At 34.6% G+C, this 15,470-nt stretch overlaps 5 protein-coding genes across 10 annotated transcripts in view; 3 read left to right on the top strand and 2 right to left on the bottom strand.

Annotated features, from left to right (window-relative positions):
* The window catches only part of kst (spectrin beta chain, non-erythrocytic 5 kst), a 77,136-nt gene extending 72,471 nt beyond the window's left edge, over nt 1-4,665 (top strand). For 3 of the 5 annotated variants that reach the window (XM_036359030.2, XM_036359029.2, XM_036359028.2), the window contains 5 exons: nt 55-258; nt 321-462; nt 530-667; nt 926-1,345; nt 3,662-4,665. In XM_036359030.2, coding sequence (XP_036214923.2) covers nt 55-258; nt 321-462; nt 530-667; nt 926-1,345; nt 3,662-3,912 — 1,155 coding nt within the window. In that variant the 3' untranslated portion in view covers nt 3,913-4,665. Of the gene's footprint in view, nt 1-54; nt 259-320; nt 463-529; nt 668-925; nt 1,346-3,380; nt 3,453-3,661 lie in introns of all 5 variants that reach the window. The other 2 variants (XM_036359032.2, XM_036359033.2) reach the window with 2 other exon arrangements.
* Nucleotides 4,666-7,663: 2,998 nt separating this feature from the next.
* On the top strand, nt 7,664-9,174 carry LOC106618172 (uncharacterized). The gene has a single exon (XM_014235797.3). The coding sequence runs from the start codon at nt 7,720-7,722 to the stop codon at nt 9,079-9,081; it is 1,362 nt and encodes a 453-aa protein (XP_014091272.2). The 5' UTR covers nt 7,664-7,719; the 3' UTR covers nt 9,082-9,174.
* Nucleotides 9,175-10,345: 1,171 nt separating this feature from the next.
* Nucleotides 10,346-12,353, bottom strand: LOC106618169 (T-cell activation inhibitor, mitochondrial). Its single transcript, XM_014235795.3, has 2 exons — nt 11,576-12,353; nt 10,346-11,391 (listed from the first exon to the last, which is right to left on the bottom strand). The coding sequence occupies exons 1-2, from the start codon at nt 12,122-12,124 to the stop codon at nt 10,444-10,446; spliced, it is 1,497 nt and encodes a 498-aa protein (XP_014091270.1). The 5' UTR covers nt 12,125-12,353; the 3' UTR covers nt 10,346-10,443.
* Nucleotides 12,354-12,602: 249 nt separating this feature from the next.
* LOC106618166 (SAC3 domain-containing protein 1) lies at nt 12,603-14,999 on the top strand. 2 transcript variants are annotated; one of them, XM_014235791.3, is made up of 7 exons: nt 12,603-12,733; nt 12,802-12,841; nt 12,910-13,083; nt 13,137-13,298; nt 13,357-13,578; nt 13,655-13,795; nt 13,879-14,999. In XM_014235791.3, the coding sequence occupies exons 1-7, from the start codon at nt 12,715-12,717 to the stop codon at nt 14,156-14,158; spliced, it is 1,038 nt and encodes a 345-aa protein (XP_014091266.1). In that variant the 5' UTR covers nt 12,603-12,714; the 3' UTR covers nt 14,159-14,999. The 2 variants fall into 2 exon arrangements, with proteins under 2 accessions (XP_014091266.1, XP_036214934.1); XM_036359041.2 differs by having other exon boundaries at nt 13,655-13,816.
* ghi (ghiberti) lies at nt 12,638-15,346 on the bottom strand. Its single transcript, XM_014235793.3, has 2 exons — nt 15,094-15,346; nt 12,638-15,028 (listed from the first exon to the last, which is right to left on the bottom strand). The coding sequence occupies exons 1-2, from the start codon at nt 15,191-15,193 to the stop codon at nt 14,895-14,897; spliced, it is 234 nt and encodes a 77-aa protein (XP_014091268.2). The 5' UTR covers nt 15,194-15,346; the 3' UTR covers nt 12,638-14,894.
* Between the last annotated feature and the right edge of the window lie 124 nt (nt 15,347-15,470).

Raw genomic sequence — 15,470 nt, 5'->3', positions numbered from 1 at the left:
ACAGAGATATTTATCTACAATAATTTGCTATTGCTTATACTTTCACTTCTACAGCAACAGTCGAACAGTTTCCCTGATATTAAAATCGCCAGCGCGCAAATCGAGTCACCGGTCAGTTCGCGCACTTCATCACCCGACTCCCAACGACGTGCCATTTCGCGCAACGACTCGATTAATAGCGGTATGTCCACCAGTTCGGCGACGCCACAAATGAATTTCCTGCAAAAACAAATGCAACAACAACAACTACAACAAAGGGTATGTATAAGAAATACACAGGTCGGAATTTTGAATTTTAACTTTGAAAATATGCCCCACAGACGTCACCATCCTCACCAACGGCACCATTTGGCTTCGAACAGAAGCCACCAATACCACCACGCGGTGCACCACCACCAGTGCCAAACCGTCAGAGCACCGAGAATCTGGTCGTGCTGCGAAATCGCAATAACTCCAGTAACGGTGAGTTGTTGTTGTAATTTTTAACATGCTTTGTATAAGTAATGGTGTCTATTTTTTGCCTGAACAGATTTAAGCGAATCCAGCTTCGGCAGCAGCTCTTCGCGTTTGCAATCCGCCACATTACCCGCAGGCATTTCGGGCATACAAAACGGCGCAAATGACGACAGCGTTGTGCTCAAGCGCAACAGTGAGGCTAGACAATCAGGTATACATACAAATATGCTTAAAGTGTTACAAATTATTACCGCAACCCATATACGTCCTCAACCAATTTTTTTTAATATTTTTTTTTTTTATAAAAATTAATTTGTTCCTTATGTCCAGTATTATGAATAGTACCGTTTTTTTATTTTGAGAAAAGTTAGTCTATAATTGATATATGTAAATCAATCCATTCATGCGTTCATTCTTAATCGATTCACCCCGAAACAAAAACAACAACAACAATAAATGCAAATATTAGAAAATCCTCCACCTTTACCTACAACCATGCCACCTATGGGAAGCGCCCATGCTCACCATCCGCAAATACAACAACGCATAAATGCCTTGAATGCAGCCGCTATGCAACAACCACACCAGCAACAGCATCAACACCACCATCACCAACAACAACAACAACCACAGCAGTCAGAACTTCACCATTCGCCCAGCAACTATATGCGCAGCCAACAGCAGCTTATGTCGCGCACACCCGTGGCCAGTGGTCGCACAGATGCCTCGCGCAAATTCATTGAGGTCGAGTCAAGCGGTATTGGTAACTCGCCGACGGTCACCGCAGCCAAGCGTACGGTGCATACAACAATTTCGACCAGCTCGAATTCAAGTGGCGGCAGTAGCAGCAACACTAGCTCGAATGTCAGCAATAATAATAACAACAACGGTAAACATATGTTGCATACGAACAATACGGGGTCGAATGTATTATCGACAACAACAACAACAACTACTACAACGGCATCTAGTCGCACTGTGTGGCATTTCACAACCGATAACAACTCCATAAATAACCCGAGTTACATGGGCTTGAACAATAACGATGGAACCGGTTAGCAGTCACTCACTCTCATCCATTATTTACACACTAGCACTCATATACTCGTACACTCTCTTTGCCTGCTAACACAACTTAATCGCATCTTAAATTCGTATTCCTAATTTTCCTATTTGCTGTCGAAAATATTTTTTAAAAATGGTTTTAAATTTAAGTTTTTTTTTTCGTTAATTTATATTGCGTTAGTGCCTATCATATTTTAATTGGATGGTAATCGAGGTGTAAACAAAATTTGATAAAAGAGAAAGTGCTTTCTTCCTCTTACTTGACTTATTACATATTATTTATTCTAGCATGATAAATTACTCACTAACTTATAACTTAATTACTTTAGAAAATTAAAAAATTAGGAAAAAGGTGGGAATTTAAAAGCAAATAACTTCAGAAATCTTAAATTTCATACTTGTCGGTCAACCGGACGAATTGTATGGAACTGAAAATACCCGTAATAGGTTCAAAGCGCTTCGCCAATAGATAAAGGTCTATTGTTCCACCCTTATAGCTTGTGGAGTCTCCAAGCACCGGTGTTTCAACTGTCCAAATGGAATTTTATTAATCTCCGCCGAGAGAATCAAGGTCGAAATATACTTTCAGTCGACGATTGGTTTACGTAACGGGAATATATCTTCATTTTCCTCAAAAAATATTTGAGTAATATTTTGAACTCTCGTGAACTCAATGTTTGACCAACCGCACTTTAATTTCCCTTACAACAACAAGAATAAGAAGGATAATTTTCGAGTTTCGATTCGGATAAAATTGTAAAGTCACGATAGAAAAATTTTTTCATGAGTAGTGCTTGTACATATCGAAACGCCTCTTCTGTTTTGATATTATATTTCGTATAATCTTCTAATACAAAATTGTTCGCTCTACAAAAAAGTGTCAACGATTTTTTTCATAAAAGCATTCCTTTAAAAGTTATACGCAGTTAAAATTATACTTTTAAATGGTCAAGTGATTTATAATATAATAGATTCTGTGTTGCTCATACGACATGGTGTACTATACAAGTATGTTTACCGTTTGCAGAACGGAAAATTTTGTATTAGAACATCATTATTTTATAGCTTTGGGTTTATTTGCTTTGGATATAAAAAATAAATTGCAAAAAATCAAAAAATCCCGTGGTAAATATATGGGAAAAGGGCGTTTCCAAAACAAAAATCAACTTGGTAAATAACGGACACCCTAAAATATACATATATGCAAATGTAGGGAAATCATAAATTTTTCAAAATTATCCTAAGAAATAATTTAAAATAGATTACTACGTATAGAAACCATATCACTAGCAGCTCTTAGGCTTACAGCTAATGAACATTTTTTTTTGTATTCGATTCTGAAGACATTCGGGTCTATACCATATAACCGCAAAAAACTCGAATATATAATACATCGGAGGTGAAACGGCCAATTCAATAACATATCACAAAACTATTCAGAAACGGTTTCATGTTGCACAGTTGTTGTTGCGAGAGTAATCGAAATGATCTGAGCCGGTGAAGATTAACCACTTCAGCAGAAAAGTTATAAAAATCGTTTGACGAATGCTCAATGCAGCGGCAACAACAACAACTAAAAATATTACAAATACCTCTAGCCTACTCAATATTATTTAATATAAATAACCAAAGTCAGCGGCACTTTTGAGAGACACTGTCTACCTCCTGCAGGCTTTTTATATTATATATTTTTTATAATTATTTTTTTTAGTTATAAATTTTTTTATAACATTTGTATTATACACATATGTATGTATGTATGCAAACTGTATTTCTTTAATTTTTAAGCGAATTATGCATGTACTCTTTGTATTAATATATGTATGCATATTGTTTCTTGCATGTCTGTCATGCTTAAGGACCAGCGTTTAAGTCGGTTAAACTCAGTCGTTCTTATGTGCGCACTAGTCTGCAGAGTAACTATGGTTTTGGTAAAGCTTAACATTTAATTTACATATATACTATTGTATTTCAAGCGTTTGGTAGAGTCTTTAGTAGGCTATGCGCCCTTATCTTATCGTTTCTGCGCTTTTTATTTAATGCATGGTTTTTGCTTGAGTAATTTTTCTTTTCTCTTTCATATGTACAACTACAATACTTTCAATTTACTAATGTTGTATTTGGTTTTTTGTTTTCTTAGGCTGGGGCACATCACGCTTCGATGGCAATCGGCCAGTTTCACTGCAACCGGACTCCATAAGCTTCTCGCGCGTTTCGGCGGAAAGCTCCAGCGAAAGCGAGGCGCAATCAATCTCCTCCGTATCCGGCGTTAAAGGCAGCAAAAGCAAAGAGGAGCGACGCAGTGGCATGTTCCGCATATTTGGCCGCAAAGGTGGCGATAAAGAGAAAGAAAAGGATAAACGCCGCTCCAGCCAAACACCCAACAATTAAACGAATTATTTCACAAAAAAAAACAAAAAGAAGTTGTAAAATATATGCGAAATGCATGAAACGAGCGAGCGTTACATGAACCACACACACACATACAGAGATAAGTAACGAGAAAAAGAAAAATTATGAATAATTATCAATTGGTAGCATTGGATACGTACATATGTGCGCATGCGCAGCTCCAACCGGCGTTAATTTGCAATATACAATAGTAAATGGGAACTTTGAGCAAACATACTTGTGTGTGTGTGTTTGTATTTGATGATATGGCTGAGTTAACCAGTTGCCGGTGGAAGAAGAGAAAATTTATTTATTTTATAACTTTAACTTTTATGAAAAAATATTAACGTTGTTATTTTATATATATATATACATACATACCACTTACATACTACATATATATATTTTCTAATTAATAAACCCTTTTAAGTCAGCAAGTTTTCTATCATTCTATTATTAAAAGTATGCAAAAGCTAAACAAAAATATTTTTAAAAAATGTCTAATTTAGTTGAAAATACATAAGTACGTTGTCGTATTGTACACTTTTTTCGCACTTTGACTTTCCACTTAGCAAAAAGCGTAATTTCCGAGAAAAAAACAAAAGAAATCTATGAAAAGTGTTTAATAAAAAGTACTTCACATTTACATGTATTGCTTGTAAAAGTTAAAATATTTCAAATAAGCCACTTAAATGTCGATTATTTATGTTTGAGAGAAATATACACGCATTTGCAAACGTATTGTAATTTAAATCACCAGAATTAATTATTATTTTTTCATGAAAACACAGCCGTAAAGCGCCAATTCCGCTTTTGAGCAGGATACCCACAATTCCAACAAATAACGGTACAAATAAATAGAGAAAGCAACTATTATTGGCAAAATTCAAGAAAACATTTAGCTCCAATTTCAAATTAATATCATATTAACTTAAATATAAAATTTCCACTTTGTTTCATTGAGAAACCTCGCACTCTGGCCGATTGAACGTCGACGCTTATCTGTTAATACCAAACAATGCCATGACTTGGAAAACATTAATTAATTTCTAATATTTTTGGAACAGAGTTACCACATGCTAGGCTCACTATTTGTTACAAGCTTTTTTTGATAGCTTAAATAAAACTTGATTTATTTATGGTAAAGAAAAAGAAGCTGAAAGAAGTAACCACGTTTGGTATGGAAAAAGTGGGCGTGATACGTTCATAATTCATAATTTTGATACAGTTAGATACGAGGCAGGTTTGATTACATAATTTCACTGGATGTTTTCATATTGTGTGGTAAAACGAAAAATGAGGTTCTTTCTCCGCGTATATACAGTTGCGTGCAACTAATTAACAACGACATGCCAAATATTTTGCAACTGTGCAAAATATTGAGCGAATCAAAGTTACAAGTATATTTTTATTAGTTTATTATTACATTATTACATTAAAGTATGCGGTCGATATATCGATCTTTGATTGTAGAGGAACAATCGAGCAGTGAAAATAAAGGGTGCTGGGATACTGGGTACGGTGAGGCCTCTATTTCGTTAGCGACGGTCAAAAATTGATTTTACGAGTTTCAGCGCGGTCGCATAACGTGACAAAAGTCAACGATCACCTTGTTTGAAAACTTGAAAAAGCAATTCGCAAGACAGAAATTTAAGACGAATGAGGAGAATATCGCCGATATGGGCGCTTACTTTGCAGACCTCCAAAAAAGAAAAAGGTTAAAAATTTGGAGCAACACTGGGTGAAATGTTTCGAGCTAAAAGGATACCACTTTTTTAGAACAAGTACTTATCGGAATGCTCCGTATACCTGTCTGGATTATTTTAATATATTCCATACAACCGTTAGTGGAATCATAATTCTTTTCCGTATAGGTATTATATTAAACTGATAAATGTCCGGAATTGAAGGTTCAGATATTCACTTAACGTTATTTATTTTATTTCTTTTTTTACCACATGCATATTCATAACATAGCAAGAAAAAGGAATTTGTAATGATTATAGATGCCTCATATTCAACGGTAAGCAATTATTTAAATATGGCAATATCGAAAATGAGTTAAATTTGTTTCCACAAAAAACGGTTTTTCGCATGACACATAACCATAAAAACTCATCCGTTTCCATTGGGTCTCATAACCGGAATAGAGCCAGATTCAATTCATATACGGCCAAGCATTTCTAGCAGCATTTGTATACCCTTAACAGGGTATATTAAGTTTGCCACGAAGTTTGTAACACCCAGAAGGAAACATCGGAGACCCTATAAAATATATACATAAATAATCAGCATGATGAGTTGAGTTGATTTAGCTATGTCTGTCTGTATATATGCAAACTAGTCTCTCAGTTGTTAAGCTGTCGACCAGAAATTTTGCACCTATCCTTTCCTCCCTATGAAGCTGCTAATTTGTCAGAATGCCCAATATCCGACCACTATAGCATATAGCTGCCATACAAATTGAACGATCGGAATCAAGTTCTTGTAAGAAGCCTTTGTATTTGTGAAGGGTATTATATCTTTGGTGCAACCGAAGTTAACGTTTTTTCTTGTTTTTTAATTATTTGGCGGAAGGTCATATGCTGCTACAAAACAACAACATAAATTCTTTCGTTTGGTAAATACGGCACTCACGGAGAGCCTTTTCAAATATGTTAAACTGCTCAAAAACATGTTTAATATTATATGCCGAATTTTTTGAAGAATCTTTCATTTTTTAATAAGAGCTATTTGCATTCGGGTTTTCGCCTGAGTACCAGGCTTTTCCATATCAATTTTGTGGAGGTTCACATGCACAATTATATGACCTCGAAATAAATAACACTGGTGCGATTGGTTCAAGCTTTCATAGATTTATCCATTATATTTGATGAAGAAACCCGTAAAAAATCGTGTGCAGTAATGAAAGCGAAATAAAAAAGCGAAATCTCATAAAATCAATATTTTAATTTTTTTTGGAGTTACAGATTTCTAAAGTGTAGCCGCTTAATTCAACCAGCTCCATCAGTTTATCTTTAAACATATTTTTCTCCAAACACCAGTTTTCGAATTATCCGCAGTTATTACTCGGGGGTTAAATGAACCGATCACTATCAAAACTTCTGATTGTTCTATATATACTAATTCTTTATACAATTGCTTACCTGTTTTTTTTTAATCTGATAAAAATCGAACTTTGGAAGGACGAAAACGACCAAAATTTTAGGTAAAATTTTACTTTTTTTAAAACCACTTTTTTCATTTTTGAGGTTTTCTATCGTAGGTCATTGTACGTACAATAGCTTATAGAAAGTATTTGTTTAGGTTTCCTTTGCTTTTGGGAACTTAAAATATTTCTTAGATGCTAGACTATTTCAACGTGACTTGAGGTTACAAACTTTTGCTTACAATATTAGTATTGCATATCAAGTTATGTTCATGTTCATAGATACATATGCAAATATATCGGTTACGTGTAATATAATCTATGACTTCCGGTGCCTCGTGGCTTACCAACGTGTCTAGCCCTAACTGCAAATTTAATTAACAACAATGCAACTGAAGTATCAATATTTGCCTAATCTTTAGGAACTCACAATGAAACTCGAATTCCGTACCCACATACATATAAATCATGTATATATATACATATGTATATAGGTATATAATTTTGCACTATGTACACCAGATAGTTTAGCATCCAAGATAAGAGCGCCTATTATTAGCGCTATCCCAAAGTATTTAAGGGCGACCAAGAATAACATTTTGCAAGTTTTCTTCTTCCGGCTGAGCAAGTGGGAAATACGGGATTAAAAAATAATTATAATGGCACTCCAGCTGATTTTATTACTCAAATTCTTGTTTCTTAACGCGGTATTGGCGCAAAACCAAAATATATTGGAGGATAACAAACGTGAAATGGTCAAAAATTCGACGCTCCTAGAAGTGCATGTGAGGCTCTTTAACGACCTGCTTGCCCGGAATGCAGCGATAAAGGATAAAAATGTAGGCTGGCCAATTGCAACAACAACGTGCGATGGCACAGACGAACTGGAAAATGTGTTAACGACAGCTGTGCAAGATTACGACTGGTGGAGCGCAACTTATCTCGTAAGAGAGGTCGTCAATAACACACAAAATGCCACTGTACATTACATAGGCTATAAAGTGCTGTGGCGCAAATTAATAACGGATAAGCTACAATATGATCCCGCATACGTAATCGATTTTTATTTGACACTCAAGAATGTAACGCGCGATTTAGGCACTTATACAGGACCGTTAATTGCATTGGAGCGTGAAGTGCTTGCATACCTTGTGGAGCGTAGTGCGCAACTGCTTGAGGTGACACTGCATCCCGCTAATTACGAGAACATAAACGCAATTTGTATGAATGTGTCAAACTATGAAGTTGCACGACGCTTACTCGCACAATTGGACGTAACTAAAATGGGTGCAAATATTTTTGAAGAAATTTTGAATGTGACCTTCGACGCCGTTGAACAGTTGGAGAGCAAAAAGGATACCGTTAAAGCGCTCAACTGTTTGGGTTTGAATGCCAATCAACGTTTGATAGCACATTTGGTGTTCTTGCAGCGGAATAACGATTTGCACGCGCTACTATACAACAAGATACAACAACTAGTTGGTAGTTGTGATCTAAATAGCTTGGCGCCCAAGTACTGGGAACGCATTGGCGCTTTTCTGCCAACATCTATGGAGATTCTGCATAATGCCAGCGCCGTGTGCATTCACAATGTGACCGGTGATTTCGGTTACCTAAGTGAATGTTCGCAAACCTCTTTGATGTGCACATTTCGCAATGACAACAAGTACCGTTCAGCCTTTCGTTTTGAGCGCCTGTTGGGCAACAGGTATATCTTCCAGAGCACATATTGGCAAAATTATATAAAATTGGAGAGTAATGGCTTTCATGGCAACAGTACTGTGCCGCCGGCGTTCATTAAAAATATTTATGGCTCGGCAACGCCAAGTTTGTGGCAAGCGGTGTTCGTGGGCAACAACGTCGCATTAGTGGACCCTAGCATGCGTCAATACTTGTGTGGTGGCAATCAGAGCATGTGGAGCAATGCCGAACAATATGTTTATAGCCGACGCGCCGAGGATTTTCAGTTGTTTCAGCACGAGTGTCTTTGGTTGGTAGAAGACTGCAGTGATATGATCTAGTTGGTGGCGCTGAAACACATAAATAAATTTATACTATTCACTTGGTGTCAAATTTAATACAATGAATAAATTTCTTACTTAATCAATATTATAGATATAATGCTTTTATTTTTTTGACTGTGCCGATTTTTTGTCAAAACGTAAGTAGTTATATATATCTACATTTTTTTACTTTTTAATGTGTTGACATTAAAACATTCGTTTCTTTAACTGTTGTTATTGTGGAATTTTAATTGATGGGGTTAAAAATATTAGCTAAATATGAATTCGAATCTGTTCCGGTAACGTATACCCGAGTATCGTAGGTGCGGCTTATTTGTAGCACTGTTGTTGTAGTGAATATAAACTTTCGACAAATTTACAATCATTGTCTGTTTATAAATACTTAGATTAAGAAGACTGTCTGGATAACCATATAAATATTTGAGGCTAAAAAAATTTTCCTATGGAGCTTTTGAGATTGTGGCAAAAATAGGTACATTTAAACGAGTCAACATTAGTCTTAGATAGCATGGTTCAAAGGACCATAAATAGACTATAAAAGCTCAAAAAGCTACTGTTAGATATTTAATACAAGAAAAAAGCCAACTCCGGCTACACTGAATCTATGTATAATACCCTTCACAGATGCATTTTTTGATAGCAAAAACGGATATAAAAAGATTTTTCTCTTGGTTTTTATCGATAAGTTTTTAGTGCAGCTACATGCTGCAGTGCTCCGTTCTAAACAATTGGTTCGGAGATTGTACCGTTGATTTGGAGAATTATCCATGCCCAATTTTATAAAGATATCTCGTCAAATAAAAGTTTTCCATACAAGGACTTGATTTTGATCGTTCAATTTGTATGTCAGCTATATGCTATAGTGAACCGATATCGGCGGTTTCGACAAATGAGTAGTTTCTTGGAAAGAAAAGGACGGATGCAAATTTTCAGATCGATATCTCAAAAACTGAAGGACTACTTCACGTATATATGGGGCGGACATAACTAAATCGACTAAGCTTGTCACGATATATATTAATGTATATATGTATATACGTAGTTTATAGGAACACTAACGTTTTCTTTTGGGTGTTGCACTCCTAGTGGTTATCTTAATATTACCCTGTTCAGGGAATATTATTATCTTATATTGAAATGGTAAAAGACTATTTTTTTAGCTTACTAGTTCCATAGAATTTCTACTATATTCTCGTTTTTATTTAAGCACAGCCGTCATTTGCTATCCAGAAATCATTAACAATTGAGAAAAAACATGTAATTACATAAGCACATATGTATGTACATATTTGGATATAATACATATATCGTTAGTATTAATTTCGTTTAAATTTCACCACATTAATATTATTTTGTTTGCTAACTCGGCGTAAAATCCCAGGGTATGCAAACTATACCGTCCGTCAATACCGAATAATAATTTGTTATGTGCAAATTGAGTTCCCGAAATTGTCGATCATCGTATTTTAAAAGTTTATGCATTGCTTCTATCATTTTATCTGGTGTGACAGAGTCATCTTTGGTCAAAGTGTGTAAACGTAATTGTTGTATACATTGTGCCGTCATTTGCAGCTCCACTGTTTTTTGAGTTTGATATTTCTCGGTGCGTTCTTTAGCCACATCCAAGTTGGTGGTGATAAAATCGATTAACATGAAACCCGGACACGTTGCCGGCGCTATTAGTTGACCTGTAGGATTTACCATCAAAGGACCAGCCTCTGATTCGATGACGATTTCATAGTCTGCCAATGTGGCAGGCCATGATTTTGGATATTTGTTTACAGTCAGATAATCGCCGATTGTCGTAGTTACTTTATTTAAATGCGCCGCATACTCGCGAGCTTGTTGCTTAGGCATAAATTTCCTACGTCCGATTTTAATATTACGCAAAACTTGTGAAAGCGTGTTCTCATAGAGTGGTATACACTTTAAAAACTCATCGTGTTGTGGAATGTTCTTTATGAAATCGATCCAACTTGTCAGCACGTCGCCGGTAAACAACATAACATGTCCTTCCAGGCTGACACCAGTAAATGGGGCAAAAACTAATATACGATTTCTCAATGTACCCATTGAATCGGCATGCAGATTAGTCATGCGTTCTAACGACTTTAAACAACCACGAAAATGTTCATAATTCCAACCACAGTCATAGCGTATATCTTTCAGATGCAAACGCTTCGTTACGGCTTGTTGCAACTTTTTTACCTCCTCTTTTAAGTCATCCAACTCAGCTGAGCGTACCTTTGCTAAAGGCGTATTTTTCTTTAACCATGATTCCAATGTTTTCTTCTCTTCTTCTTTTTTCTGAAAGAATTTATTGAAATTATTTATTAGAAATATACAATATTTAACGAAAACTATAAAACTAAATTTCAGTATTTAATATTACCACTAACGGTTCAGCGATTGATTTGTATCAACCACAGTATGTATATCTACTAATCACTTCCCCGCATCTTACACTACCGCAATTAATTGAAAAACTTACATTGTAGAAAGCGTTTTCAAAGCCTGAGAACTGTGATCCATAGTTGAAGTCGCCTCCACCTTTAAACGGACTGGTAGGGTATGAAAAACCTGCAGCAGTTGCTGTCGCACTTGCAGCTGCCGTCACCGGGATTGATTTAATTGTTTTAACATAATCCGTTGGAAGATTGCATAGTTCCAGCAAATGTTGTACCAACATTTTCGGATCTTTTGCATTGCGATCCAATGATACCTTGATCAATTTGAAGGTATCACGTTTTGTGGCTTTAACGTCACGTATATAAAACTGTAACGTTTTAGTTTCATGTAAAGCTTGGTATTTTCGCTCATAGAGAGATTCCATGTGTGCACTCAACAGCTTCAATGAATTCTCGTTAACATTACGTTGTTCCGGATGCTGTCCAAATAAGTCTGGATGTACGGCAAAGTAAAACGGGCGCAAGGCGTTGGTCAGTTCTGTGCTTATATGCCGCCAAATGGCATTTGGCCAAGTTGATTGCAGTAGTTGGTGTTGGCTTTTTATTCCAACAGAATTCAAACGAAACAGCATATTTATATTCAACTAAAAATTATGTAAGCATGTGGACGAGGTACAGGTTGAGTGGCACACTTTATTTGGTTAAACAAACATTTAAATTTAAATTTAAACCCAATTATATGCAGAAGTATATTTTTAACACTATCTAAAAGATTTAAATTTTTGGAAGCCTAAATTTGTACAAAAAATTAACTAAAACCAAGAAAAATGTACAGAACAAAACAGACAACAGCTGATATACAAAATTTGTGTTTGTTTTGTGTACATTAGAACTGCCATCCTTTTTGAAAAAATGCTGTGAAAAATTTATAAAAAATTTCCTTTAATCTCTGTTTAACTTTTCTGAATATTTATAAATCCATATAATTTTTTAAGGAAACTTCATTAGAAAGAATTTACCAATTTGTAAATGTATACATAAACGTATGATAGAAAAAAATTAATTTGTTTATGTTTTTCAAGGGTTAAATTTTCGCCGCAAATTTGACAACAGCTGTCTTGTTTGTTTGTCGCCATTTCGCTATGTTTTGGTAAATTTGTGTTTTGTTTGATTAGTTTCCCTTTCTAAGCACCTGGACAATAAATTTTATATCTAAATACTTATGTCGAACCAAATTAAAGGTAATTCAGATAGCGATTTATATAAGTAATATTATACAATATAAATGTTTTTCTGATGTATCCCCCAGGCACTTGTGAATCATTTTGTCCGGATGCAGAGGCCAAACTGTATGTTGCAAGTGAAATATTACAATTTCAATAAATTTTAAGAAGTTAAATTATTTTCGAAATTTCAGACGTATAAAAGAAAGACTACTACATTATTATGAACTAAAAAACGGCGAAAAGAATGTGCCAGGGCAGTTGGTGAAGACATTTGCCCGTTCAGCTGCGGGAGTTAAAGCACCCCGAGCAAAGGACTTACGCACCGAGAGATGTTTGCAAAAGACTGTGGAATACTTATTAAAAGAGTATGATTGATATAAATACAATACCAACATATTTAAAGCAGTATCATTTCTAGTATAATTTTAGACAAACGGAGATCGTACAATTTCATTTATGATTTTATATTTGATCGTTTGCGTGCAGTTCGACAGGAAGTAGTCATGCAACAATATAATGAACGACAAACTTTAAAGTTACTGGAACCAATGATAATGTTTCTGGCTTATAGTCGTTATAGGTTAACTTATTTTCGTACCTTTTTATATTCTAAATTGAAATGTTATTTTAAATTGCAGACTTTGTGCAGAGCAGATAGATAATTTCGATGCGAAAATTTGCAACCAACATTTGCAAGAATGTCTGAAACGAGTGCTCTGTTGCTACGATGATATTGATGTAGACAGTCTGAATTTAAATGAGTTAAGTAGACGTAGCTTTGTTGAAGCAATCTATCTTCTCTTCAATTTGGGAACGATAGAAGCGCTTAACCGTGCACTAAGTTTACCAACGGAAGTGAGGTAAATCTTATAAGTATAAAAAATGTAAATGAAAAGAGTTTAAATTGCATGGTAATGATTTCATTTTAAATTTCAGCAAGAATGAAACATTTGATTTAGCATATCAAATAGCTATAAACTATTATCAAGGAAATTTCTACCGCGTAGTAGTGGGTATACAAAAACTACCCCATATTTTAAGTGCGATAGCTGCTTTGAAATTGCAGACATTAAGGCGGTATGAATTAAATATTGATATGTACTATATACAATAGATATGTGTATTCAATAAAATAATTAATATAATTCTACTTTTTACAGAAAGGTGTACTTGGTATTCGCACATGCATATACCAGTAAGCAATTATTCGTGCCTGCTAACTTTTTATGCAAGTTGGTATTATATGAGAACGTCACTAATTTATTAGCCGACTGCAATTATTATAACATAAAATCAAGCGAGGACAAGTCAAGTTTACAGTTCCAAAAATCTGAATTCAATATAAATGCGGGTACTTTGAAGGAGAAACACGAAAGCTTTGTAGAGAAGAAGCTCACAAAAATTTATCTGCCAGAAGTTTTACTCTTAAAACGTGTATAATGTACTTAAATACATGTACGAACTTAGTTTAATATATGTAGATGTTTAGATTGTATTAAGAAATAAATGAGATTGAAATTATGATGAATCCATATACAAGTATAAAAAAGTGCAGTGAGTGTCTTATGTTTAGTTCTATACAATTTACGGATGAAGCCCATATTGACCATGACAAACTTTGGACAAATACGTTTTTAATACTTGTTTTATTTGTTTTTTGTTGAATGTGGAAATTGTTTGCTTAAACTAAATTACATATGTAATGTATCTATTTAAGTGTAAAGTTTAGGTGTGGACAAAAATATTAAACTTTCTGTTTTGAAATATCTAACAATTAGCATTTGCATGTTATTTTTTTAAACTCTATAACCTTTTCATGTATTAAATATTGATTATTTAAAAATAAATATAACAAAGATATTTGTTCGCTGTTAAATATTTTTGCAGTACTAAGTGCTAAGCGTTTCTGAAATTAGTTCACTATCGACGTATTATTACACTTTTAAAGGACATTTTTCATATTCTGGTGTTACTACATTTTGTTACTTGCTGCGACTCGTTAACAGTTAAATATTTTTTCCGATGTGTAACTTACAGTACAATTGTGTAGAAATATTTATTTTCACTTTAATGCACTTATAATGACTTTTTTATATATTGAAATTTCCACCTCGCCACATGTGATTGTTCCAGTTTCTACCGGCTACCAAACAATACAATCACTATACCACTATAGTTATGCGATTTTGCTACTCTGCTGATCAATAATGGTGGATATGGGTGTAATACCAAGTATATTTCCCGTGAACGATAAAAGGACCGAGTAATTAAAGTACCAAAAGAGACAAAACAGTACAGCAAATATCACATCTGAAATTAGGACAATAAATTTTGTATCAATAATTTATTAGTATGGTCACGGAATAGTAGCTTACGAATTGTCACACGTTCCCACTTTTCGACCATGTACAGCTCAGTGACCATAAGATATCGAAACCACCAATAGTTGCAGAAATCAATTATATTTTGTAGCATTTTAATAGTTTAAATATTTCAACTTTAATAGTGTAGTCTGAAGCACACAAAACTCTTGGGGAATACCAATTACTTCAATTAAAAATTGTACAGTGATAAGATAGCACCTATGACGAATTTGTTGCCTTCTTCTAGTGGCGAAGGCATTTGGTGCTACCAGAGTGAAATTTTGTATTTATTGAGAAAATACTTATTATGCATTTGACAAGTAACATTAATTTTAATTATTAATTTGTAAATTATAATTTACTCCTCGTTCGCACACTATATACAAATT

The sequence above is a fragment of the Bactrocera oleae genome, chromosome 6 (assembly GCF_042242935.1).
Source record: "Bactrocera oleae isolate idBacOlea1 chromosome 6, idBacOlea1, whole genome shotgun sequence".
NCBI lineage: Eukaryota > Metazoa > Arthropoda > Insecta > Diptera > Tephritidae > Bactrocera > Bactrocera oleae.
The sequence above is the reverse complement of the archived record's forward strand: the minus strand, read 5'-3'. Positions and strand labels throughout refer to the sequence as shown.

Excerpts from the sequence above, each read along its gene's own strand:
- LOC106618172 (XM_014235797.3), top strand. The coding sequence starts at position 7,720 with ATGGCACTCCAGCTGATTTTATTACTCAAATTCTTGTTTCTTAACGCG.
- LOC106618169 (XM_014235795.3), bottom strand. The coding sequence starts at position 12,124 with ATGCTGTTTCGTTTGAATTCTGTTGGAATAAAAAGCCAACACCAACTA. Across the intron at positions 11,392-11,575 it reads TTGAAAACGCTTTCTACAAT|AAAAAAGAAGAAGAGAAGAA; the intron begins GTAAGTTTTTCA and ends AAATTCTTTCAG.
- LOC106618166 (XM_036359041.2), top strand. Across the intron at positions 13,299-13,356 it reads CTGGCTTATAGTCGTTATAG|ACTTTGTGCAGAGCAGATAG; the intron begins GTTAACTTATTT and ends TTTAAATTGCAG. Across the intron at positions 13,817-13,878 it reads TATGAATTAAATATTGATAT|AAAGGTGTACTTGGTATTCG; the intron begins GTACTATATACA and ends TACTTTTTACAG.
- ghi (XM_014235793.3), bottom strand. The coding sequence starts at position 15,193 with ATGCTACAAAATATAATTGATTTCTGCAACTATTGGTGGTTTCGATAT. Across the intron at positions 15,029-15,093 it reads GTGGGAACGTGTGACAATTC|ATGTGATATTTGCTGTACTG; the intron begins GTAAGCTACTAT and ends TCCTAATTTCAG.